Source organism: Coregonus lavaretus (assembly GCF_964263955.1).
Source record: "Coregonus lavaretus genome assembly, contig: HAP1_SCAFFOLD_515, whole genome shotgun sequence".
NCBI lineage: Eukaryota > Metazoa > Chordata > Actinopteri > Salmoniformes > Salmonidae > Coregonus > Coregonus lavaretus.
The window spans coordinates 236929-264162 of record NW_028156278.1 but is presented as its reverse complement, the minus strand read 5'-3'; the positions used below and the strand labels follow the sequence as shown (position 1 = coordinate 264162).

Genomic DNA, 27234 nt, shown 5'->3' with positions numbered 1-27234 from the left:
TACTTCCTGTATATAGACATGTTATTACCTGGAACCCCTGACTCAGTATTTAATTTTTTTATTTAACCTTTATTTACCCAGGTAAGCCAGTTGAGAACAAGTTCTCATTTACAACTGCGACCTGGCCAAGATAAAGAAAAGCAGTGCGATAAAAACAACAACACAGAGTTACATATGGGGTAAAACAAAACATAAAGTCAAAAAATACAACAGAAAATATATATACAGTGTGTGCAAATGTAGCAAGTTATGGAGGTAAGGCAATAAATAGGCCATAGTGCAAAATAATTACAATTAGTATTAACACTGGAATGCTAGATGTGCAAGAGATTATGTGCAAATAGAGATACTGGGGTGCAAAAGAGCAAAAATAAATAACAATATAGGGATGAGGTAGTTGGGTGGGCTAATTTCAGTACTGGTACTTCCTGTATATAGACATGTTATTACCTGGTACTTCCTGTATATATACATGTTATTACCTGGTACTTCCTGTATATAGACATGTTATTACCTGGTACTTCCTGTATATAGCCATGTTATTACCTGGTACTTCCTGTATATAGACATGTTATTACCTGATACTTCCTGTATATAGACATGTTACTACCTGGTACTTCCTGTATATAGACATGTTATTACCTGATACTTCCTGTATATAGACATGTTATTACCTGGTACTTCCTGTATATAGACATGTTATTACCTGGTACTTCCTGTATATAGCCATGTTATTACCTGGTACTTCCTGTATATAGACATGTTATTACCTGATGCTTCCTGTATATAGACATGTTACTACCTGGTACTTCCTGTATATAGATATGTTACTTTTAGACGTTATTGTTATTCACTGTGTATTTATTCCACATGTCACTATTTAATTTATTTTATTTTTTATCTTTATCTGAACTCTGCATTTTTGGAAAAGGACCATTAAGTAAATATTTTACTGTTAGTCTACACCTGTTGTTTACGAAGCATGTGCCAAATAAAATTGGATTTGATTTAGATTTGATTTAGATTTGCTATGGCCACGTCCACTGCTCTGCTGTCTCTCTAGCCAGGTGGGTTCCCTCACACTTTGCTTGTTTTGGAACAGTGTGTGTCTGTCTGTAGTAACAGGAAAAGCATATGGAATGTATAGCCAACACCAACACCAACCACCAAAGCTTATCTAAAATACATTCCGAGGATCACTTTCTGTTTCTCAAGCCCCACATAAGTGAGCTTCCTCAAAGTGACAGTGCAGTTTCATGTGTAGCCACCAGATGGCATCATTTTCAGACTTGGGCAGGGAAGACTAGACGTGTCGCTGCTCAGAGAGACAGAGCCGAGTCTGTGTCGCTGCTCAGAGAGGTGGGTCACAACACACCGACTGCAGGCAGAGTCACAGCCATCACTTCAGTTTAGAGGAGTAGTATGACTTACTACTGCAACAAGACCAGCTATTTACTTTGATATCATATAAAGGTAAGAACATAAATTACTTTTTTACAGCTTACCTAGTATAGTTGTTGTTATATAGTTGTTCTATTGTTCTTACAAGGAAACTGTCCCTTCAGATTGTAATGGTGTTACAGTCCTTAGTGGAGAAAGTTTATTCAACAAATCCTAAAGGCAACTTGAAAATCATTAATTAAACTTTAAATTATTATTTCAATGATCATGATTATAGTAAATTCTATATGCTCAATCTTCCACAACTTCCTCTACAAAAGTGTAACTTCTGTAAAACTACTTTTTTGCTTTTGAATATTCAGGTTTGATACCTGTTAATGCTGCTAATGCTGTTATTGCGGTTAATGCTGCTAATGCTGTTATTGCTGTTATTGCTGCTAATGCTGTTATTGCTGCTAATGCTGTTATTGCTGCTAATGCTGTTATTGCTGCTGATGCTGCTAATGCTGTTATTGCTGCTAATGCTGTTATTGCTGCTAATGCTGTTATTGCGGTTATTGCTGCTAATGCTGTTATTGCTGTTATTGCTGCTAATGCTGTTATTGCTGCTAATGCTGTTATTGCTGCTAATGCTGTTATTGCTGCTGATGCTGCTAATGCTGTTATTGCTGCTAATGCTGTTATTGCTGCTAATGCTGCTATTGCTGCTAATGCTGCTAATGCTGTTATTGCTGCTAATGCTGTTATTGCTGCTAATGCTGCTATTGCTGCTAATGCTGTTATTGCTGCTAATGCTGTTATTGCTGCTAATGCTGCTATTGCTGCTAATGCTGCTAATGCTGTTATTGCTGCTAATGCTGTTATTGCTGTTATTGCTGCTAATGCTGTTATTGCTGCTAATGCTGTTATTGCTGCTGATGCTGTTATTGCGGTTAATGCTGCTAATGCTGTTATTGCTGTTATTGCTGCTAATGCTGTTATTGCTGCTAATGCTGTTATTGCTGCTAATGCTGTTATTGCGGTTATTGCTGCTAATGCTGCTAATGCTGTTATTGCTGCTAATGCTGTTATTGCTGCTAATGCTGTTATTGCTGCTATTGCTGCTATTGCTGCTAATGCTGTTATTGCTGCTAATGCTGCTAATGCTGTTATTGCTGCTAATGCTGTTATTGCTGTTATTGCGGTTAATGCTGCTAATGCTGCTAATGCTGCTAATGCTGTTATTGCTGTTATTGCTGCTAATGCTGTTATTGCTGCTAATGCTGTTATTGCTGCTATTGCTGCTAATGCTGCTAATGCTGTTATTGCTGTTATTGCTGCTAATGCTGTTATTGCTGCTAATGCTGTTATTGCTGCTAATGCTGCTATTGCTGCTAATGCTGTTATTGCTGCTAATGCTGCTAATGCTGTTATTGCTGCTAATGCTGTTATTGCTGCTAATGCTGTTATTGCGGTTAATGCTGCTAATGCTGTTATTGCTGTTATTGCTGCTAATGCTGTTATTGCTGCTAATGCTGCTAATGCTGTTATTGCTGCTAATGCTGTTATTGCTGCTAATGCTGTTATTGCTGCTAATGCTGTTATTGCTGCTAATGCTGTTATTGCGGTTATTGCTGCTAATGCTGCTAATGCTGTTATTGCTGCTAATGCTGTTATTGCTGCTAATGCTGTTATTGCTGCTATTGCTGCTATTGCTGCTAATGCTGTTATTGCTGCTAATGCTGCTAATGCTGTTATTGCTGCTAATGCTGTTATTGCTGTTATTGCGGTTAATGCTGCTAATGCTGCTAATGCTGCTAATGCTGTTATTGCTGTTATTGCTGCTAATGCTGTTATTGCTGCTAATGCTGTTATTGCTGCTATTGCTGCTAATGCTGCTAATGCTGTTATTGCTGTTATTGCTGCTAATGCTGTTATTGCTGCTAATGCTGTTATTGCTGCTAATGCTGCTATTGCTGCTAATGCTGTTATTGCTGCTAATGCTGCTAATGCTGTTATTGCTGCTAATGCTGTTATTGCTGCTAATGCTGTTATTGCGGTTAATGCTGCTAATGCTGTTATTGCTGTTATTGCTGCTAATGCTGTTATTGCTGCTAATGCTGCTAATGCTGTTATTGCTGCTAATGCTGTTATTGCTGCTAATGCTGTTATTGCTGCTAATGCTGTTATTGCTGTTATTGCGGTTAATGCTGCTAATGCTGCTAATGCTGCTATTGCGGTTAATGCTGTTATTGCTGCTAATGCTGCTAATGCTGTTATTGCTGCTAATGCTGTTATTGCTGCTAATGCTGTTATTGCAGCTATTGCTGCTATTGCTGCTAATGCTGTTATTGCTGCTAATGCTGCTAATGCTGTTATTGCTGCTAATGCTGTTATTGCTGCTAATGCTTTTAATGCTGCTATTGCGGTTAATGCTGCTATTGCGGTTAATGCTGCTATTGCGGTTAATGCTGCTACTGCTGCTACTGCTGCTGTTATTGCTGCTAATGCTGTTATTGCTGCTAATGCTGTTATTGCTGCTAATGCTGTTATTGCTGCTAATGCTGTTATTGCTGCTAATGCTGTTATTGCTGTTATTGCGGTTAATGCTGCTAATGCTGCTAATGCTGCTAATGCTGTTATTGCTGTTATTGCTGCTAATGCTGTTATTGCTGCTAATGCTGTTATTGCTGCTATTGCTGCTAATGCTGCTAATGCTGTTATTGCTGTTATTGCTGCTAATGCTGTTATTGCTGCTAATGCTGTTATTGCTGCTAATGCTGCTATTGCTGCTAATGCTGTTATTGCTGCTAATGCTGCTAATGCTGTTATTGCTGCTAATGCTGTTATTGCTGCTAATGCTGTTATTGCGGTTAATGCTGCTAATGCTGTTATTGCTGTTATTGCTGCTAATGCTGTTATTGCTGCTAATGCTGCTAATGCTGTTATTGCTGCTAATGCTGTTATTGCTGCTAATGCTGTTATTGCTGCTAATGCTGTTATTGCTGTTATTGCGGTTAATGCTGCTAATGCTGCTAATGCTGCTATTGCGGTTAATGCTGTTATTGCTGCTAATGCTGCTAATGCTGTTATTGCTGCTAATGCTGTTATTGCTGCTAATGCTGTTATTGCAGCTATTGCTGCTATTGCTGCTAATGCTGTTATTGCTGCTAATGCTGCTAATGCTGTTATTGCTGCTAATGCTGTTATTGCTGCTAATGCTTTTAATGCTGCTATTGCGGTTAATGCTGCTATTGCGGTTAATGCTGCTATTGCGGTTAATGCTGCTACTGCTGCTACTGCTGCTGTTATTGCTGCTAATGCTGTTATTGCTGCTAATGCTGTTATTGCTGCTAATGCTGCTATTGCTGCTAATGCTGTTATTGCTGCTAATGCTGCTAATGCTGTTATTGCTGCTAATGCTGTTATTGCTGCTAATGCTGTTATTGCGGTTAATGCTGCTAATGCTGTTATTGCTGTTATTGCTGCTAATGCTGTTATTGCTGCTAATGCTGCTAATGCTGTTATTGCTGCTAATGCTGTTATTGCTGCTAATGCTGTTATTGCTGCTAATGCTGTTATTGCTGCTAATGCTGTTATTGCTGCTAATGCTGCTAATGCTGTTATTGCTGCTAATGCTGTTATTGCTGCTAATGCTGTTATTGCGGTTAATGCTGCTAATGCTGCTAATGCTGCTATTGCGGTTAATGCTGTTATTGCTGCTAATGCTGCTAATGCTGTTATTGCTGCTAATGCTGTTATTGCTGCTAATGCTGTTATTGCAGCTATTGCTGCTATTGCTGCTAATGCTGTTATTGCTGCTAATGCTGCTAATGCTGTTATTGCTGCTAATGCTGTTATTGCTGCTAATGCTGTTATTGCTGCTAATGCTTTTAATGCTGCTATTGCGGTTAATGCTGCTATTGCGGTTAATGCTGCTATTGCGGTTAATGCTGCTACTGCTGCTACTGCTGCTGTTATTGCTGCTAATGCTGTTATTGCTGCTAATGCTGCTATTGCTGCTAATGCTGCTATTGCGGTTAATGCTGCTATTGCGGTTAATGCTGCTACTGCTGCTACTGCTGCTAATGCTGCTAATGCTGTTCATTTGGCATTTAGATTCAGGCTTTGTGTCGTAATTTGCCTAATAATGAAGTCGTGTTATACCAACAGTGGCATTTAGAATCAGGCTTTGTGTCGCTTTGACTAAACTGTTGTGAAAGAAAGGCAGACTGGGCCAAATTCCTTATTGAGTGCACTACTTTTGGGAATAGGGTCAAATCAAATCAAAATGTATTTGTCACATGCGCCAAATACAACAGGTGTAGACCTTACAGTGATATGCTTACTTACAGCCCTTAACCAACAATGCAGTTTTAAGAAAGAATACCAAAAAAAATCACAAAAATATAAAATAATATGAAATAAAAGTAGCAAATAATTAAAGAGCAGCAGTAAAAATAACAATAGCGAGGCTATATACAGGGGGTACCGGTACCAAGTCAATGTGCGGGGGCACCGGTTAGTCGAGGTAATTGGGGTAATATGTACATGTAGGTAGAGTTATTAAAGTGACTCTGCATAGATAATAAACAGAGAGTAGCAACAGCGTAAAAGAGATGTGGGGGGGCAATGCAAATAGTCTGGGTAGCCAATTGATTAGATGTTCAGGAGTCTTATGGCTTGGGGGTAGAAGCTGTTTAGAAGCCTCTTGGACCTAGACTTGGCGTTCCGGTACCGCTTGCCGTGCGGTAGCAGAGAGAACAGTCTATGACTAGGGTGGCTGGAGTCTTTGACAATTTTAGGGCCTTCCTCTGACACCGCCTGGTATAGAGGTCCTGGATGACAGGAAGCTTGGCCCCAGTGATGTACTGGGCTGTATGCACTACCCTTTGTAGTGCCTTGCGGTCGGAGGCCAAGCAGTTGCCATACCAGGCAGTGATGCAACCAGTCAGGATGCTCTCGATGGTGCAGCTGTAGAACCAATTGAGGATCTGAGGACCCATGCCAAATCTTTTCAGTCACCTTAGGGGGAATAGGTTTTGTCGTGCCCTCTTCACGACTGTCTTGGTGTGCTTGGACCATGTTAGTTTGTTGGTGATGTGGACACCAAGGAACTTGAAGCTCTCAACCTGCTCCACTACAGCCCCATCGATGAGAATGGGGGCATGCTCGGTCCTCTTCTTTTTCCTGTAGTCCACAATCATCTCCTTTGTCTTGATTATGTTGAGGGAGAGGTTGTTGTCCTGGCACCACACGGCCAGGTCTCTGACCTCCTCCCTATAGGCTGTCTCGTCGTTGTCAGTGATCAGGCCTACCACTGTTGTGTCATCGGCAAACTTAATGATGGTGTTGGAGTCGTGCCTGGCCATGCAGTCATGAGTGAACAGGGAGTACAGGAGGGGACTGAGCACACACCCCTGAGGGGCCCCCGTGTTGAGGATCAGCGTGGCAGATGTGTTGTTACCTACCCTTACCACCTGGGGGCGGCCCGTCAGGAAGTCCAGGATCCAGTTGCAGAGAGAGGTGTTTAGTCCCAGGGTCCTTAGCTTAGTGATGAGCTTTGAGGGCACTATGGTGTTGAACGCTGAGCTTTAGTCAATGAACAGCATTCTCACGTCGGTGTTCCTCTTGTCCAGGTGGGAAAGGGCAGTGTGGAGTGCAATAGAGATTGCATCATCTGTGGATCTGTTGGGGCGGTATGCAAATTGGAGTGGGTCTAGGGTTTCTGGGATAATGGTGTTGATGTGAGCCATGACCAGCCTTTCAAAGCACTTCATGGCTACAGACGTGAGTGCTACGGGTCGGTAGTCATTTAGGCAGGTTACCTTAGTGTTCTTGGGCACAGGGACTATGGTGGTCTGCTTGAAACATGTTGGTATTACAGACTCAGACAGGGAGAGGTTGAAAATGTCAGTGAAGACACTTGCCAGTTGTTCAGCGCATGTTCAGAGTACACGTCCTGGTAATCCGTCTGGCCCTGCGGCCTTATGAATGTTGACCTGTTTAAAGGTCTTACTCACATTGGCTACGGAGAGCGTGATCACACAGTCGTCCGGAACAGCTGATGCTCTCATGCATGTTTCAGTGTTACTTGCCTCGAAGCGAGCATAGAAGTAATTTAGCTCATCTGCTAGGCTCGTGTCACTGGGCAGCTCGCGGCTGTGCTTCCCTTTGTAGTTTGTAATAGTTTGCAAGCCCTGCCACATCCGACGAGCGTCAGAGCCGGTGTAGTACGATTCGATCTTAGTCCTGTATTGACTCTTTGCCTGTTTGATGGTTCGTCGGAGGGCATAGCGGGATTTCTTATAAGCTTCCGGGTTAGAGTCCCGCTCCTTGAAAGCGGCAGCTCTACCCTTTAGCTCAGTGCAGATGTTGCCAGTAATCCATGGCTTCTGGTTGGGGTATGTACGTACGTCACTGTGGGGACAACGTCATCGATGCACTTATTGATGAAGCCAGTGACTGATGTGGTGTACTCCTCAATGCTATCTGAAGAATCCCGGAACATATTCCAGTCTGTGCTAGCAAAACAGTCCTGTAGCTTAGCATCTGCATCATCTGACCACTTTTTTATTAACCGAGTCACTGGTGCTTCCTGCTTTAGTTTTTTGCTTGTAAGCAGGAATCAGGAGGATAGAATTATGGTCAGATTTGCCGAATGGAGGGCGAGGGAGAGCTTTGTATGCGTCTCTGTGTGTGGAGTAAAGGTGGTCTAGAATTTTTTTCCCTCTGGTTGCACATTTAACATGCTGGTAGAAATGAGGTAAAATGGATTTAAGTTTCCCTGCATTAAAGTCCCCAGGCCACTAGGAGCGCTGCATCTGGATGAGCTTTTTCCTGTTTGCTTATGACCTTATACAGTTAATTGAGTGTGGTCTTAGTGCCAGCATCAGTTTGTGGTGGTAAATAGACAGCTATGAAAAATATAGATGAAAACTCTCTTGGGAGATAGTGGGTCTACAGCTTATCATGAGATACTCTACCTCTGGCGAGCAAAACCTAGAGACTTCCTTAGATATCGTGCACCAGCTGTTGTTTACAAATACACGTAGACCGCCACCCCTTGTCTTACCAGAGGCTGCTGTTCTATCCTGCCGATACAGTGTATAACCCGCCAGCTGTATGTTATCCATGTCGTTGTTCAGCCACGACTCGGTGAAAGATAAGATATTACAGTTTTTAATGTCCCGTTGTTAGGATATTCCTGCCTGTAGTTCGTCCACTTTATTATCAAGCGATTGTAAATTGGCCAATAGTATCGATGGAAAAGGCAGATCAGCCACTCGTGACCGGCTCCTTACCAAGCACCCCGATCTCCTTCCGCGATATCTCCTTTTCTTTATACTGTGAATGACGGGGATGAGGGCCCTGTCGGGTGTCTGGAGAAAATCCCTCTCGTCAGACTCATTAACGAAAAATTATTTGTCCAGTTCAAGGTGAGTAATCGCTGTTCTGGCACCCCGATGGTGGAACAAGCTCAAATCAAATCAAATCAAATTTTATTGGCCACATGCGCCGAATACAACAGGTGCAGACATTACAGTGAAATGCTTACTTACAGCCCTTAACCAACAGTGCATTTATGTAAAAATAAAACAACATCAAAAAAAGTGTTGAGAAAAAAATAGCAGAAGTAAAATAAAGTGACAGTAAGGAGGCTATATATACAAGGGGGTACCGTTGCAGAGTCAATGTGCGGGGGCACCGGCTAGTTGAGGTAGTTGAAGTAATATGTACATGTGTGCCTCATGACGCCAGGACAGCGGAGTCACTGTCACGGTTTCGGCCGAGGCTGCCTCTCTTCCTTGCTCGGGCAGGCTTCGGCGTTCGTCGTCTCCGGAATACTAGCTGCCACCGTTGAATGTTTCTGTGTTCGTTTGCTTTTGTCTGATTGTTGTACACCTGTTTCTCGTTTAGTGTATTAGTGTCCTATAAGTTCTCGTTGTGTTTTGCCTAGTGTTGTGTGTTATTGTTTCCACTGTCTTGGTTGTTGCCAGACGTATTGTGCTTTTTGCTCGGTTGAGCTGTTCCTCCATAGTTTGGAGTGTTTTCGTCGCACCTGTTTGTGCGCGCGTATTTTGTTTCGCCTGCGTGCGGAGTTTCGCCTTCGGGCTATTTAGTGTTTGTACTGTGAGTATTTTCACTAAAGTCTTTGGAATATACTTATGCGTCCTGCGCCTGATTCCACCACCACACCCACCTACTACATCCTTGACAGTCACTCACCACCTTCCGGAGACACTTGAAACCCCACCTCTTTAAGGAATACCTGGGATAGGATAAAGTAATCCTTCTACCCCCCCTTACCCCACCCCCCAAAAAATAAATACAAAAATAAATAAATACATATTGTAAAGTGGTTATCCCACGTTGAATGCACCAATTTGTAAGTCGCTCTGGATAAGAGCGTCTGCTAAATGACGTAAATGTAACGTAAATGTAATTATGTACAATATAATTTAAAAACAATGCGAAAAAACACACAAAATAGCATGGTTGGTTAAGAGTCCATAAAACGGCAGCCATCCGCCTCCGGCGCCATTCATTCACAGGGGATGCAGCCTGAGTGGGCTAATAGTTGTTTTCTCCAAGGCCGTAGTCATGCCCATTGGCCTGTAGTGTTGGGCTCAGCCTCAGAATGATCCTATCCTGGCTAATGGAACACATGGAGTTGCAGCTCCTTTCTCGTTTGAGCTGGAATGCAGTGTAGCAAGCTCGGACATGTGGGTAGAGATGGCAGTCCTCAAAACTCAGCATTGCTCTTGTCAATGCTGTGCTGCGCTGCTCTCCTTCTCTCTCGTTGTCTCACTCAGAACTGAACAGGCAATTCTCTCTCGTTGTCTCACTTAGACTGAAGACAGACTGAAGACAGACTGAAATCAGTGTTACATGTTTATTGTTTACGAGGACGTATCGACCGTCATGGCTGTTTTCAAGCAACAGAAAGTAGAGGACTTCTATGAGATTGGTGAAGAGCTGGGGAGGTGAGTGTTGCTGTTTTTCCTGAACTATTATTACTACACTATGAGCTGTTATAGACATCTTATGTCATCATTATAAGCTGTTCTAGTCCGTATGTCATCGCTATGAGCTGTTATAGGCCGTATGTCATCACTATGAGCTGTTATAGGCCGTATGTCATCACTATGAGCTGTTATAGGCCGTATGTCATCACTATGAGCTGTTATAGGCCGTATGTCATCACTATGAGCTGTTATAGGCCGTATGTCATCACTATGAGCTGTTATAGACATCTTATGTCATCATTATAAGCTGTTCTAGGCCGTATGTCATCGCTATGAGCTGTTATAGGCCGTATGTCATCACTATGAGCTGTTATAGGCCGTATGTCATCGCTATGAGCTGTTATAGGCCGTATGTCATCACTATGAGCTGTTATAGGCCGTATGTCATCACTATGAGCTGTTATAGGCCGTATGTCATCACTATGAGCTGTTATAGACATCTTATTTAGCCCTAAGATCAGTGTTGTGTATTTAGCCTTAATAATTACTCATTCCTAGTGCTATTTAAGTGTTATTCCCAGTGCCACATGTTGACTGGCCAGCCAGCCTGCCTGATCCTCGGGGTGTGCTGTAAGGGAGAAGAGTGTAGCTACTTAAAGAGAACAGCTGGCTTGTTGATGTGTATTGGACAGGAGCAGGGAGAGAGCAGGTTACAGTTTACAGCAAGAGATACATGTAGGATAGGATAATGGAGATCCACAGGATAGGATAATGGAGATACACAGGATAGGATAATGGAGATACACAGGATAGGATAATGGAGATACACAGGATAGGATAATGGAGATACACAGGATAGGATAATGGAGATACACAGGATAGGATAATGGAGATACACAGGATAGGATAATGGAGATCCACAGGATAGAATAATGGAGATACACAGGATAGGATAATGGAGATACACAGGATAGGATAATGGAGATACACAGGATATGATAATGGAGATACACAGGATAGGATAATGGAGATACACAGGATAGGATAATGGAACATAATAGTTAAGGTGACTTCCCAAACTGTTTCTTTTTTAAAATTAAACCAGTCCCCTCAACAGGCCCTATAGGCAAACTAACTGCTGTTCTAGAGAACATCTAGGGGAAATCATTCTAAGGAAGTATAGAATAATTCAAAGGAAGTTAGGAGTGTGTTCAGCAGGAAGTCCATTAAGTCCAGGATGTGTGGGACAGACGAACAGTGTGTTCAGCAGGGAGTCCATTAAGTCCAGCATGTGTTGGACAGACGAACAGTATTGGAGGGTTCCAGGCAAAGGTGGCCAACAGCACTTCTACACAGCCTTGAAATATGATCTGTGGTCTACTATGCTATAGTGACTTCCTGTTCTGTTGTTTTACTGTAATGTTGTTTTCTGTGACACACCCTGCTAGGAGTTTACTTTGTGTTCTCTTTAACGCTGGGTTCAGTTCAGATGGCTCTTCAACATCTATTTGCATGCTGGTTATTGGAACATTCAGCTGTTACTTAGTGGTTAGATTTGCATGTGTGTGCTGAACCCCACAGACACAAGGACCTAGAACTATCAGAGACTGGAGAGGTGTGTCCACTACTGCATCTAATATGCAGACTACTGGACTAGACAGACCTTTTAATTCACTCACACGCTCACACACACACACACATTTTAAATACTTTATTTGAATCCACATATCAAATTGACAAAAAAAGGATCCAAACATTTTAAAGGTCCCTGTATGCACGGCACTCCAGGGTACAGAAAGCACCTTCTCCTCCATACAGCCAGGCTGCCCTCAACAGCTGGAACAGAGCAGCACCTCCTTCTCCATACAGCTAGACTGACCATAACAGCTGAAACAGAGCAGTACCTTCTCCATACAGCCAGGCTGCCCTCAACAGCTGAAACAGAGCAGCACCTTCTCCTCCACACAGCCAGGCTGCCCTCAACAGCTGAAACAGAGCAGCACCTTCTCCTCCATACAGCTAGGCTGCCCTCAACAGCTGAAACAGAGCAGCACCTTCTCCTCCATACAGCTAGGCTGCCCACGACAGCTGAAACAGAGCAGCACCTTCTCCTCCATACAGCTAGGCTGCCCACGACAGCTGAAACAGAGCAGCACCTTCTCCTCCACACAGCTAGGCTGCCCACGACAGCTGGAACAGAGCAGCACCTAGACAACTGCTTTGCCCTAGTTCTTGTCAGGCCCGCAATCTGGAGGCCACGCACTGCAAGCCTGTGCACGTGGCCGAGACTGATGAATATCAGCGCCACCAGCTTGCACCTCCACCCGAGGCTGTCCAAGCCCCGAGGGGCTGGTACTTAAGCAACTTCTGGGCAAAGGCCTGCTCCATGTAGCTGTCAAATGAGCAGCCCACTTCCAAAATGAGGACCTTCCCCTGGCCTCCCTCCACAACAACAATATCTGGTGTATTTGGCACACAGGAAAACACATCATCATCAACATCAAACCGACTTCCCCTTACACAGGAATGTTTATGCGTGTGTGCTGTTGGCGAGACCACTTCTCTCACCTCGCTGGCTATCAGGTCGACAAGGCGTTCATGTCTAGCAATGGACAGATCCTTGTATGAACAACAGCCATTCACAACATGGGCAATGGCCTCCATTACATTTGACTCATGTACAATCCAAATGGGTCATGGTTTGCAGGGTACCAGAGTGTTAGATTATATTTTGTTGGTAGAACTTGCAGCCTCGCCTTAACAGTAAAGGTGAGAATGTCCTGGCCAATGGCAGCATTCTGGTACATGGAATGGGAGACAGAGTGGACAGCACAGTCCAGAGCAGAGAGATTCCCCTGCATCCTCAGCCCAGTCCAGTTTCCCTCAGGCCAGTCCAGTTTCCCCCTGCAGCCTCAGGCCAGTCCAGTTTCCCCCTGCAGCCTCAGGCCAGTCCAGTTTCCCCTGCAGCCTCAGGCCAGTCCAGTTTCCCTCAGGCCAGTCCAGTTTCCCCCTGCAGCCTCAGGCCAGTCCAGTTTCCCCTGCAGCCTCAGGCCAGTCCAGTTTCCCCTGCAGCCTCCGGCCAGTCCAGTTTCCCCTGCAGCCTCAGGCCAGTCCAGTTTCCACTGCAGCCTCAGGCCAGTCCAGTTTCCCCTGCAGCCTCAGGCCAGTCCAGTTTCCCTCAGGCCAGTCCAGTTTCCCCTGCAGCCTCAGGCCAGTCCAGTTTCCCCTGCAGCCTCAGGCCAGTCCAGTTTCCCCTGCAGCCTCAGGCCAGTCCAGTTTCCCCTGCAGCCTCAGGCCAGTCCAGTTTCCCCTGCAGCCTCAGGCCAGTCCAGTTTCCCCTGCAGCCTCAGGCCAGTCCAGTTTCCCCTGCAGCCTCAGGCCAGTCCAGTTTCCCCTGCAGCCTCAGCCAGTCCAGTTTCCCCTGCAGCCTCAGGCCAGTCCAGTTTCCCCTGCAGCCTCAGGCCAGTCCAGTTTCCCCTGCAGCCTCAGGCCAGTCCAGTTTCCCCTGCAGCCTCAGGCCAGTCCAGTTTCCCCTGCAGCCTCAGGCCAGTCCAGTTTCCCTCCGGCCAGTCCAGTTTCCCCCTGCAGCCTCAGGCCAGTCCAGTGTTGCAGTAGTTGCATCCGTCTGATACCAAGGAGTGTTGTCCTGGAAGTAGGATGAGATGTTCCATCATGGGTGACCGAAGCCTCCACAACAACACAGGGGTCTGCCACAACTGCATCAGAGGCAGTCACTGGCTCAGTTTGCATATCAGTCGGTGTCCACCTGAGCTCCAGTCCAGTCCGGTTGCACAGGTCGTTGAGGTCCGGCCAGTCTGACCAGACTCCAAACCCGCAGCACGAGTGTCCAATTTTCCATTGTCCTTCCTCCTGAAGCCCAGGAAGTTGTCCTCAGTGTCCCTGGCCAGTGGAATCTTCCTCCTGAAGCCCAGGAAGTTGTCCTCAGTGTCCCTGGCCAGTAGAACCTTCCTCCTGAAGTCCAGGAAGTTGTCCTCAGTGTCCCTGGCCAGTGGAACCTTCCTCCTGAAGCCCAGGAAGTTGTCCTCAGTGTCCCTGGCCAGTGGAACCTTCCTCCTGAAGCCCAGGAAGTTGTCCTCAGTGTCCCTGGCCAGTGGAACCTTCCTCCTGAAGCCCAGGAAGTTGTCCTCAGTGTCCCTGGCCAGTGGAACCTTCCTCCTGAAGCCCAGGAAGTTGTCCTCAGTGTCCCTGGCCAGTGGAACCTTCCTCCTGAAGCCCAGGAAGTTGTCCTCAGTGTCCCTGGCCAGTGGAACCTTCCTCCTGAAGCCCAGGAAGTTGTCCTCAGTGTCCGTAGCCAGTGGAACCTTCCTCCTGAAGCCCAGGAAGTTGTCCTCAGTGTCCCTGGCCAGTGGAACCTTCCTCCTCTAGCCCAGGAAGTTGTCCTCAGTGTCCGTGGCCAGTGGGACCGTCCTCCTGAAACCCAGGAAGTTGTCCTCAGTGTCCGTAGCCAGTGGAACCTTCCTCCCCTGTAGGTCCAGAAGGAAGGAGGCTCTGGCTAACTCCTTAACTGTCACATCGTCACTGTTGAGCATGTTCAACAGCTGAGTCAGTCTGGTAGCAGCATGTTCAACAGGTCAGTCAGTCTGGTAGCAGCATGTTCAACAGGTGAGTCAGTCTGGTAGCAGCATGTTCAACAGGTGAGTCAGTCTGGTAGCAGCATGTTCAACAGGTGAGTCAGTCTGGTAGCAGCATGTTCAACAGGTGAGTCAGTCTGGTAGCAGCATGTTCAACAGCTGAGTCAGTCTGGTAGCAGCATGTTCAACAGGTGAGTCAGTCTGGTAGCAGCATGTTCAACAGGTGAGTCAGTCTGGTAGCAGTGGAAATCCACTCAACATTCGGGCCACCTAAACCCCCCTCTCTACGGCACGTAGACACTTTCTCACCACTTGAACAGTTTCGTTATTCATTTCCCTCAGAACCTTCTGTGGGAGACACACATTAGCAATCAGATGTTGAATCTTTGGTAGGGCCCCCTCTCTCACAGCCTCTAACTTCGTGACCACAGGCAGAGGGGAAATGTCAATCATATCAAGCCTGGTTGAATACTCCTCAACTTGTTCCCCCCACTCGCCAGCAACATTAAACTTTATGTCCAAGATAACTATAATTTTATATATTTTTTATTTCACCTTTATTTAACCAGGTAAGCCAGTTGAGAACAAGTTCTCATTTACAGCTGCGACCTGGCCAAGATAAAGCAAAGCAGTGCGATAAAAACAACAACACAGAGTTACATATGGGGTAAAACAACACATAAAGTCAAAAATACAACAGAAATAAATATACAGTGTTTGCAAATGTAGTAAGTTATGGAGGTAAGGCAATAAATAGGTGATAGATGTGCAGAAGATGATGTGCAAATAGAGATACTGGGTTGCAAATGAGCAAAATAAATAACAATATGGGGATGAGGTAGTTGGGTGGGCTAATTTCAGATGGGCTGTGTACAGGTGCAGTGATCGGTAAGCTGCTCTGACAACTGACGCTTAAAGTTAGTGAGGGAGATAAGAGTCTCCAGCTTCAGAGATTTTTGCAGTTCGTTACAGTCATTGGCAGCAGTGAACTGGAAGGAATGGCGGCCAAAGGAGGTGTTGACTTTGGGGATGACCAGTGAGATATACCTGCTGGAGCGCAGACTACGGGTGGGTGTTGATAAGGCGGGGATTTGCCTAGCAGTGATTTACAGATGACCTGGAGCCACTGGGATTGGCGACGAATATGTAGTGAGGGCCAGCCAACGAGAGCGTACAGGTCACAGTGGTGGGTAGTATATGGGGCTTTGGTGACAAAACGGATGGCACTGTGATAGACTACATCCAATTTGCTGAGTAGAGTGTTGGAGGCTATTTTGTAAATGACATCGCCAAAGTCAAGGATCGGTAGGATAGTCCGTTTTACGAGGGCATGTTTGGCAGCATGAGTGAAGGAGGCTTTGTTGCGCAATAGGAAGCCGATTCTAGATTTAACTTTGGATTGGAGATGCGTAATGTGAGTCTGGAAGGAGAGTTTGCGGTCTAACCAGACACCTAGGTATTTGTAGTTGTCCACATATTCTAAGTCAGACCCACCGAGAGTAGTGATTCTAGTCGGGTGGGCTGGTGCCAGCAGCGTTTGATTGAAGAGCATGCATTTAGTTTTACTTGTGTTTAAGAGCAGTTGGAGGCCACGGAAGGAGGGTTGTATGGCATTGAAGCTCGTTTGGAGGTTTGTTTATCACAGTGTCCAATGAAGGGCCAGATGTATACAAAATGGTGTCGTCTGCGTAGAGGTGGATCTGAGAGTCACCAGCAGCAAGAGCGACATCATTGATATACACGGAGAATAGAGTCGGCCCAAGAATTGAACCTTGTGGCACAACCATAGAGACTGCCATAGGTCCAGACAACAGGCCCTCCGATTGGACACATTGAACTCTATCTGAGAAGTAGTTGGTGAACCAGGCGAGGCAGTCATTTGAGAAACCAAGGCTATATAGTCTGCCAATAAGAATGCAGTGATTGACAGAGTCGAAAGCCTTGGCCAGGTCGATGAAGACTGCTGCACAGTACTGTCTTTTATCGATCGCAGTTATAATATCGTTTAGGACCTTGAGCGTGGCTGAGGTGCACCAATGACCAGCTCGGAAACCAGATTGCATAGCGGAGAAGGTACGGTGGGATTCGAAATGGTCGGTGATCTGTTTGTTAACTTGGCTTTCAAATACTTTCGAAAGGCAGGGCAGGATGGATATAGGTCTGTAACAGTTTGGATCTAGAGTGTCACCCCCTTTGAAGAGGTGGATGACCGCGGCAGCTTTCCAATCTCTGGGGATCTCAGATGATACGAAAGAGAGGTTGAACAGGCTGGTGATAGGGGTTGCTACAATTTCGGCGGCTAATTTTAGAAAGAAAGGGTCCAGATTGTCTAGCCCAGCTGATATGTAGGGGTCCAGATTTTGCAGCTCTTTCAAAACATCAGCTGTCTGAATTTGGGTGAAGGAGAAGCGGGGGGGGGGGGGGGGGGGGGGGGGGGTGGCATGGGCAAGTTGCAGCGGAGGGTGCAGAGCTGGTGGCCGGGGTAGGGGTAGCCAGGTGGAAAGCATGGCCAGCCGTAGCAAAATGCTTATTGAAATTCTCGATTATCGTAGATTTATCGGTGGTGACAGTGTTTCCTAGCCTCAGTGTAGTGGGCAGATGGGAGGAGGTGCTCTTATTCTCCATGGACTTTACAGTGGCCCAAAACCTTTTGGAGTTAGTGCTACAGGATGCAAATTTCTGTTTGAAAAAGCTAGATGCTAATACAGTACGCCACAGGATGTTTTTGTGCTGGTCAAGGGCAGTCAAGTCTGGGGTGAACCAGGGTCTATATCTGTTCTTAGTTCTGCATTTTTTGAATGGGGCATGCTTATTTAAGATGGAGAGGAAACACTTTTAAAGAACAACCAGGCATCCTCTACTGACGGAATGAGATCTATATCCATCCAGGATACCCGGGCCAGGTCAATTAGAAAGGCCTGCTCGCTGAAGTGTTTTAGGGAGCGTTTGACAATGATGAGGGGTGGTCGTTTGACCGCGGACCCATTACAGATGCAGTGATCGCTGAGATCGTGGTTGAAGACAGCGGAGGTGTATTTAGAGGATAAATTAGTCAGGATGATATCTATGAGGGTGCCCATGTTTACGGATTTAGGGTTGTACCTGGTAGGTTCCTTGATATGTTTCTTATTGGTTTATTCATTAGTGTAAATGTTGGGAGTTTATCCGTTTTAGACTGACCTCCGCTGTGTCTTTCATAGAACATTTAGTGTCTTTCACTTCCTGCCCAGACCATTTCACTTCCTGCCCAGACCATTTCACTTCCTGCCCAGACCATTTCAAAAAGTCATCTGTGTGAGAGAGCATGTCTTTGATAACATTGCTCCTCTCTGGAGGATTGGGGTCAGTCAGCTGCTTCCCACAGATAACTTGGAGAAAAGAGCCTTTGTACACATCAGATATAATGTCCACGTAAGGCTGGGGCAGTTGTATTTCCTCAAGTCATTGATCATTACACTCTGTGATAAAGTTCCAAAGACATCTCTAAAGTCAAAAAACACAGTGGAAAACATTGTGGATTCATGCTTGAAGTCATCAATTCCAGTTTTTAGGCAGAAAACAGGCTCATTCATGCCCTGTCTGTTTATATATGCCTTTTGTTCGGGAGAGAGAATGCCTGTATTAATGAGCCATGTTAGTATGCGGGCAGCAAACATTTCATGAACACTTTATAGACAGAGGGCAAGAGGGAGATCTCTTCATGTAGCTGGATCATCTGGAACATTATCTTCTGTGGATAAGATCACACTTCCATGAGTCAGGTACCTTACCATTAACCAGACAGGCATTGAAGATATGTACAGTGGGGAGAACAAGTATTTGATACACTGCCGATTTTGCAGGTTTTCCTACTTACAAAGCATGTAGAGGTCTGTAAACAAAAATCCAGAAAATCACATTGTATGATTTTTAAGTAATTAATTTGCATTTTATTGCATGACATAAGTATTTGATCACCTACCAACCAGTAAGAATTCCGGCTCTCACAGACCTGTTAGTTTTTCTTTAAGAAGCCCTCCAGTTCTCCACTCATTACCTGTATTAACTGCACCTGTTTGAACTCGTTACCTGTATAAAAGACACCTGTCCACACACTCAATCAAACAGACTCCAACCTCTCCACAATGGCCAAGACCAGAGAGCTGTGTAAGGACATCAGGGATAAAATTGTAGAACTGCACAAGGCTGGGATGGGCTACAGGACAATAGGCAAGCAGCTTGGTGAGAAGGCAACAACTGTTGGCGCAATTATTAGAAAATTGAAGAAGTTCAAGATGACGGTCGATCACCCTCGGTCTGGGGCTCCATGCAAGATGTCACATCGTGGGGCATCAATGATCATGAGGAAGGTGAGGGATCAGCCCAGAACTACACGGCAGGACCTGGTCAATGACCTGAAGAGAGCTGGGACCACAGTCTCAAAGAAAACCATTAGTAACACACTACGCCGTCATAGATTAAAATCCTGCAGCGCACGCAAGGTCCCCCTGCTCAAGCCAGCGCATGTCCAGGCCCATCTGAAGTTTGCCAATGACCATCTGGATGATCCAGAGGAGGAATGGGAGAAGGTAATGTGGTCTGATGAGACAAAAATAGAGCTTTTTGGTCTAAACTCCACTCGCCATGTTTGGAGGAAGAAGAAGGATGAGTACAACCCCAAGAACACCATCCCAACCGTGAAGCATGGAGGTGGAAACATCATTCTTTGGGGATGCTTTTCTGCAAAGGGGACAGGACGACTGCACCGTATTGAGGGGAGGATGGATGGGGCCATGTATCGCGAGATCTTGGCCAACAACCTCCTTCCCTCAGTAAGAGCATTGAAGATGGGCCGTGGCTGGGTCTTCCAGTATGACAACGACCCGAAACACACAGCCAGGGCAACTAAGGAGTGGCTCCGTAAGAAGCATCTCAAGGTCCTGGAGTGGCCTAGCCAGTCTCCAGACCTGAACCCAATAGAACATCTTTGGAGGGAGCTGAAAGTCCGTATTGCCCAGCGACAGCCCCGAAACCTGAAGGATCTGGAGAAGGTCTGTATGGAGGAGTGGGCCAAAATCCCTGCTGCAGTGTGTGCAAACCTAGTCAAGACCTACAGGAAACATATGATCTCTGTAATTGCAAACAAAGGTTTCTGTACCAAATATTAAGTTCTGCTTTTCTGATGTATCAAATACTTATGTCATGCAATAAAATGCAAATTAATTACTTAAAAATCATACAATGTGATTTTCTGGATTTTTGTTTTAGATTCCGTCTCTCACAGTTGAAGTGTACCTATGATAAAAAATTACAGACCTCTACATGCTTTGTAAGTAGGAAAACCTGCAAAATCGGCAGTGTATCAAATAATTGTTCTCCCCACTGTATGAGGGCATGGGAGGACTGGGGCCTTGAGGTCTTTAAAGTCTGGTAGGTGATACCATCTGATCCACTTGCCTTGTTGTTTGGTAGGGAAGTGAAAACATGATCTACCTCTTCAGGGGTGAAATGTCATGTATCTGGGAAGCAGTCTGGCTGTACCGTGTTAATAGTTTCACACCAAGGGGGCGTGGTCAGTCGTATGGTATGACCTATAACATTACTAGTACTGGGCTGGGGGGGGCTGTGACCTATAACATTACTAGTACTGGGCTGTGGGGGGCTGTGACCTATAACATTACTAGTACTGGGCTGGGGTATGACCTATAACATTACTAGTACTGGGCTGGGGGGGGCGGTGACCTATAACATTACTAGTACTGGGCTGGGGTATGACCTATAACATTACTAGTACTGGGCTGGGGTATGACCTATAACATTACTAGTACTGGGCTGGGGTATGACCTATAACATTACTAGTACTGGGCTGGGGTATGACCTATAACATTACTAGTACTGGGCTGGGGGGGGCTGTGACCTATAACATTACTAGTACTGGGCTGGGGGGGGCTGTGACCTATAACATTACTAGTACTGGGCTGTGGGGGGCTGTGACCTATAACATTACTAGTACTGGGCTGGGGTATGACCTATAACATTACTAGTACTGGGCTGGGGGGGGCTGTGACCTATAACATTACTAGTACTGGGCTGGGGTATGACCTATAACATTACTAGTACTGGGCTGGGGTATGACCTATAACATTACTAGTACTGGGCTGTGGGGGGCTGTGACCTATAACATTACTAGTACTGGGCTGGGGGGGGCTGTGACCTATAACATTACTAGTACTGGGCTGGGGTATGACCTATAACATTACTAGTACTGGGCTGGGGTATGACCTATAACATTACTAGTACTGGGCTGGGGTATGACCTATAACATTACTAGTACTGGGCTGGGGTATGACCTATAACATTACTAGTACTGGGCTGGGGTATGACCTATAACATTACTAGTACTGGGCTGGGGTATGACCTATAACATTACTAGTACTGGGCTGGGGGGGGGCTGTGACCTATAACATTACTAGTACTGGGCTGGGGTATGACCTATAACATTACTAGTACTGGGCTGGGGTATGACCTATAACATTACTAGTACTGGGCTGGGGTATGACCTATAACATTACTAGTACTGGGCTGGGGTATGACCTATAACATTACTATTACTGGGCTGGGGGGGGCTGACCTATAACATTACTAGTACTGGGCTGGGGGGGGCTGACCTATAACATTACTAGTACTGGGCTGGGGGGGCTGTGACCTATAACATTACTAGTACTGGGCTGGGGTATGACCTATAACATTACTAGTACTGGGCTGGGGTATGACCTATAACATTACTAGTACTGGGCTGGGGTATGATCTATAACATTACTAGTACTGGGCTGGGGTATGACCTATAACTTTACTAGTACTGGGCTGGGGTATGATCTATAACATTACTAGTACTGGGCTGGGGTATGACCTATAACATTACTAGTACTGGGCTGGGGGGGGGGGCTGTGACCTATAACATTACTAGTACTGGGCTGGGGTATGACCTATAACATTACTAGTACTGGACTGGGGGGGGCTGTGACCTATAACATTACTAGTACTGGGCTGGGGTATGCCCTATAACATTACTAGTACTGGGCTGGGGTATGACCTATAACATTACTAGTACTGGGCTGGGGTATGACCTATAACATTACTAGTACTGGGCTGTGGGGGGCTGTGACCTATAACATTACTAGTACTGGGCTGGGGGGGGGGGGCTGTGACCTATAACATTACTAGTACTGGGCTGGGGTATGACCTATAACATTACTAGTACTGGACTGGGGGGGGCTGTGACCTATAACATTACTAGTACTGGGCTGGGGTATGCCCTATAACATTACTAGTACTGGGCTGGGGTATGACCTATAACATTACTAGTACTGGGCTGTGGGGGGCTGTGACCTATAACATTACTAGTACTGGGCTGGGGTATGACCTATAACATTACTAGTACTGGGCTGGGGGGGGCGGTGACCTATAACATTACTAGTACTGGGCTGGGGTATGACCTATAACATTACTAGTACTGGGCTGGGGTATGACCTATAACATTACTAGTACTGGGCTGGGGTATGACCTATAACATTACTAGTACTGGGCTGGGGTATGACCTATAACATTACTAGTACTGGGCTGGGGGGGGCTGTGACCTATAACATTACTAGTACTGGGCTGGGGGGGGCTGTGACCTATAACATTACTAGTACTGGGCTGTGGGGGGCTGTGACCTATAACATTACTAGTACTGGGCTGGGGTATGACCTATAACATTACTAGTACTGGGCTGGGGGGGGCTGTGACCTATAACATTACTAGTACTGGGCTGGGGTATGACCTATAACATTACTAGTACTGGGCTGGGGTATGACCTATAACATTACTAGTACTGGGCTGTGGGGGGCTGTGACCTATAACATTACTAGTACTGGGCTGGGGGGGGCTGTGACCTATAACATTACTAGTACTGGGCTGGGGTATGACCTATAACATTACTAGTACTGGGCTGGGGTATGACCTATAACATTACTAGTACTGGGCTGGGGTATGACCTATAACATTACTAGTACTGGGCTGGGGTATGACCTATAACATTACTAGTACTGGGCTGGGGTATGACCTATAACATTACTAGTACTGGGCTGGGGTATGACCTATAACATTACTAGTACTGGGCTGGGGGGGGCTGTGACCTATAACATTACTAGTACTGGGCTGGGGTATGACCTATAACATTACTAGTACTGGGCTGGGGTATGACCTATAACATTACTAGTACTGGGCTGGGGTATGACCTATAACATTACTAGTACTGGGCTGGGGTATGACCTATAACATTACTATTACTGGGCTGGGGGGGGCTGACCTATAACATTACTAGTACTGGGCTGGGGGGGGCTGACCTATAACATTACTAGTACTGGGCTGGGGGGGCTGTGACCTATAACATTACTAGTACTGGGCTGGGGTATGACCTATAACATTACTAGTACTGGGCTGGGGTATGACCTATAACATTACTAGTACTGGGCTGGGGTATGATCTATAACATTACTAGTACTGGGCTGGGGTATGACCTATAACTTTACTAGTACTGGGCTGGGGTATGATCTATAACATTACTAGTACTGGGCTGGGGTATGACCTATAACATTACTAGTACTGGGCTGGGGGGGGGGGCTGTGACCTATAACATTACTAGTACTGGGCTGGGGTATGACCTATAACATTACTAGTACTGGACTGGGGGGGGCTGTGACCTATAACATTACTAGTACTGGGCTGGGGTATGCCCTATAACATTACTAGTACTGGGCTGGGGTATGACCTATAACATTACTAGTACTGGGCTGGGGTATGACCTATAACATTACTAGTACTGGGCTGTGGGGGGCTGTGACCTATAACATTACTAGTACTGGGCTGGGGGGGGGGGGCTGTGACCTATAACATTACTAGTACTGGGCTGGGGTATGACCTATAACATTACTAGTACTGGACTGGGGGGGGCTGTGACCTATAACATTACTAGTACTGGGCTGGGGTATGCCCTATAACATTACTAGTACTGGGCTGGGGTATGACCTATAACATTACTAGTACTGGGCTGGGGTATGACCTATAACATTACTAGTACTGGGCTGGGGTATGACCTATAACATTACTAGTACTGGGCTGGGGGGGGCTGTGACCTATAACATTACTAGTACTGGGCTGGGGGCTGGGGTATGACCTATAACATTACTAGTACTGGGCTGGGGGGAGGGGTATGACCTATAACATTACTAGTACTGGGCTGGGGTGGGCTGTGCCCTATAACATTACTAGTACTGGGCTGGGGTATGACCTATAACATTACTAGTACTGGGCTGGGGTATGACCTATAACATTACTAGTACTGGGCTGGGGGGGGGCTGTGACCTATAACATTACTAGTACTGGACTGGGGGGGGCTGTGACCTATAACATTACTAGTACTGGGCTGGGGTATGATCTATAACATTACTAGTACTGGGCTGGGGTATGACCTATAACATTACTAGTACTGGGCTGGGGGGGGCTGTGACCTATAACATTACTAGTACTGGGCTGGGGTATGATCTATAACATTACTAGTACTGGGCTGGGGTATGACCTATAACATTACTAGTACTGGGCTGGGGTATGACCTATAACATTACTAGTACTGGGCTGGGGTATAACCTATAACATTACTAGTACTGGGCTGGGGGGGGCTGTGACCTATAACATTACTAGTACTGGGCTGGGGGGGGGGGGGGCTGTGACCTATAACATTACTAGTACTGGGCTGGGGTATGACCTATAACATTACTAGTACTGGGCTGGGGGGGGGCTGTGACCTATAACATTACTAGTACTGGGCTGGGGTATGACCTATAACATTACTAGTACTGGGCTGGGGTATGACCTATAACATTACTAGTACTGGGCTGGGGTATGACCTATAACATTACTAGTACTGGGCTGGGGTATGACCTATAACATTACTAGTACTGGGCTGGGGTATGACCTATAACATTACTAGTACTGGGCTGGGGGGGGCTGTGACCTATAACAGTACTAGTACTGGGCTGGGGGGGGGCTGTGACCTATAACATTACTAGTACTGGGCTGGGGTATGACCTATAACATTACTAGTACTGGGCTGGGGGGGGCTGTGACCTATAACATTACTAGTACTGGGCTGGGGTATGACCTATAACATTACTAGTACTGGGCTGGGGTATGACCTATAACATTACTAGTACTGGGCTGGGGTATGACCTATAACATTACTAGTACTGGGCTGGGGGGGGCTGACCTATAACATTACTAGTACTGGGCTGGGGGGGGCTGACCTATAACATTACTAGTACTGGGCTGGGGGGGCTGTGACCTATAACATTACTAGTACTGGGCTGGGGTATGACCTATAACATTACTAGTACTGGGCTGGGGTATGATCTATAACATTACTAGTACTGGGCTGGGGTATGACCTATAACATTACTAGTACTGGGCTGGGGTATGATCTATAACATTACTAGTACTGGGCTGGGGTATGACCTATAACATTACTAGTACTGGGCAGGGGTATGACCTATAACATTACTAGTACTGGGCTGGGGGGGGCTGTGACCTATAACATTACTAGTACTGGGCTGGGGTATGACCTATAACATTACTAGTACTGGACTGGGTGGGCTGTGACCTATAACATTACTAGTACTGGGCTGGGGTATGACCTATAACATTACTAGTACTGGGCTGGGGTATGACCTATAACATTACTAGTACTGGACTGGGGGGGGCTGTGACCTATAACATTACTAGTACTGGGCTGGGGTATGATCTATAACATTACTAGTACTGGGCTGGGGGGGCTGTGACCTATAACATTACTAGTACTGGGCTGGGGTATGACCTATAACATTACTAGTACTGGGCTGGGGAATGACCTATAACATTACTAGTACTGGGCTGGGGTATGACCTATAACATTACTAGTACTGGGCTGGGGGCTGGGGTATGACCTATAACATTACTAGTACTGGGCTGGGGTATGACCTATAACATTACTAGTACTGGGCTGGGGGGGCTGACCTATAACATTACTAGTACTGGGCTGGGGGGGGCTGACCTATAACATTACTAGTACTGGGCTGGGGGGGCTGTGACCTATAACATTACTAGTACTGGGCTGCGGTATGACCTATAACATTACTAGTACTGGGCTGGGGTATGACCTATAACATTACTAGTACTGGGCTGGGGTATGATCTATAACATTACTAGTACTGGGCTAGGGGGCTGTGACCTATAACATTACTAGTACTGGGCTGGGGTTTGACCTATAACATTACTAGTACTGGGCTGGGGTATGACCTATAACATTACTAGTACTGGGCTGGGGTATGACCTATAACATTACTAGTACTGGGCTGGGGGGGGCTGTGACCTATAACATTACTAGTACTGGGCTGGGGTATGCCCTATAACATTACTAGTACTGGGCTGGGGTATGACCTATAACATTACTAGTACTGGGCTGGGGTATGACCTATAACATTACTAGTACTGGGCTGTGGGGGGCTGTGACCTATAACATTACTAGTACTGGGCTGGGGGGGGGGGGCTGTGACCTATAACATTACTAGTACTGGGCTGGGGTATGACCTATAACATTACTAGTACTGGACTGGGGGGGGCTGTGACCTATAACATTACTAGTACTGGGCTGGGGTATGCCCTATAACATTACTAGTACTGGGCTGGGGTATGACCTATAACATTACTAGTACTGGGCTGGGGTATGACCTATAACATTACTAGTACTGGGCTGGGGTATGACCTATAACATTACTAGTACTGGGCTGGGGGGGGCTGTGACCTATAACATTACTAGTACTGGGCTGGGGGCTGGGGTATGACCTATAACATTACTAGTACTGGGCTGGGGGGAGGGGTATGACCTATAACATTACTAGTACTGGGCTGGGGTGGGCTGTGCCCTATAACATTACTAGTACTGGGCTGGGGTATGACCTATAACATTACTAGTACTGGGCTGGGGTATGACCTATAACATTACTAGTACTGGGCTGGGGGGGGGCTGTGACCTATAACATTACTAGTACTGGACTGGGGGGGGCTGTGACCTATAACATTACTAGTACTGGGCTGGGGTATGATCTATAACATTACTAGTACTGGGCTGGGGTATGACCTATAACATTACTAGTACTGGGCTGGGGGGGGCTGTGACCTATAACATTACTAGTACTGGGCTGGGGTATGATCTATAACATTACTAGTACTGGGCTGGGGTA

At 45.9% G+C, this 27234-nt stretch overlaps 1 protein-coding gene across 2 annotated transcripts in view; it reads left to right on the top strand.

Annotated features, from left to right (window-relative positions):
- The first annotated feature begins 1384 nt into the window (after positions 1-1384).
- Positions 1385-27234, top strand: part of dapk2b (death-associated protein kinase 2b) — a 164696-nt gene continuing 138846 nt past the window's right edge. The window contains exons 1-2 of one of the 2 annotated variants that reach the window (XM_084200502.1): positions 1385-1473; positions 10234-10367. In XM_084200502.1, coding sequence (XP_084056628.1) covers positions 10273-10367 — 95 coding nt within the window. In that variant the 5' untranslated portion in view covers positions 1385-1473; positions 10234-10272. Of the gene's footprint in view, positions 1474-10112; positions 10368-27234 lie in introns of those variants that run through there. The other variant, XM_084200503.1, reaches the window with a different exon arrangement.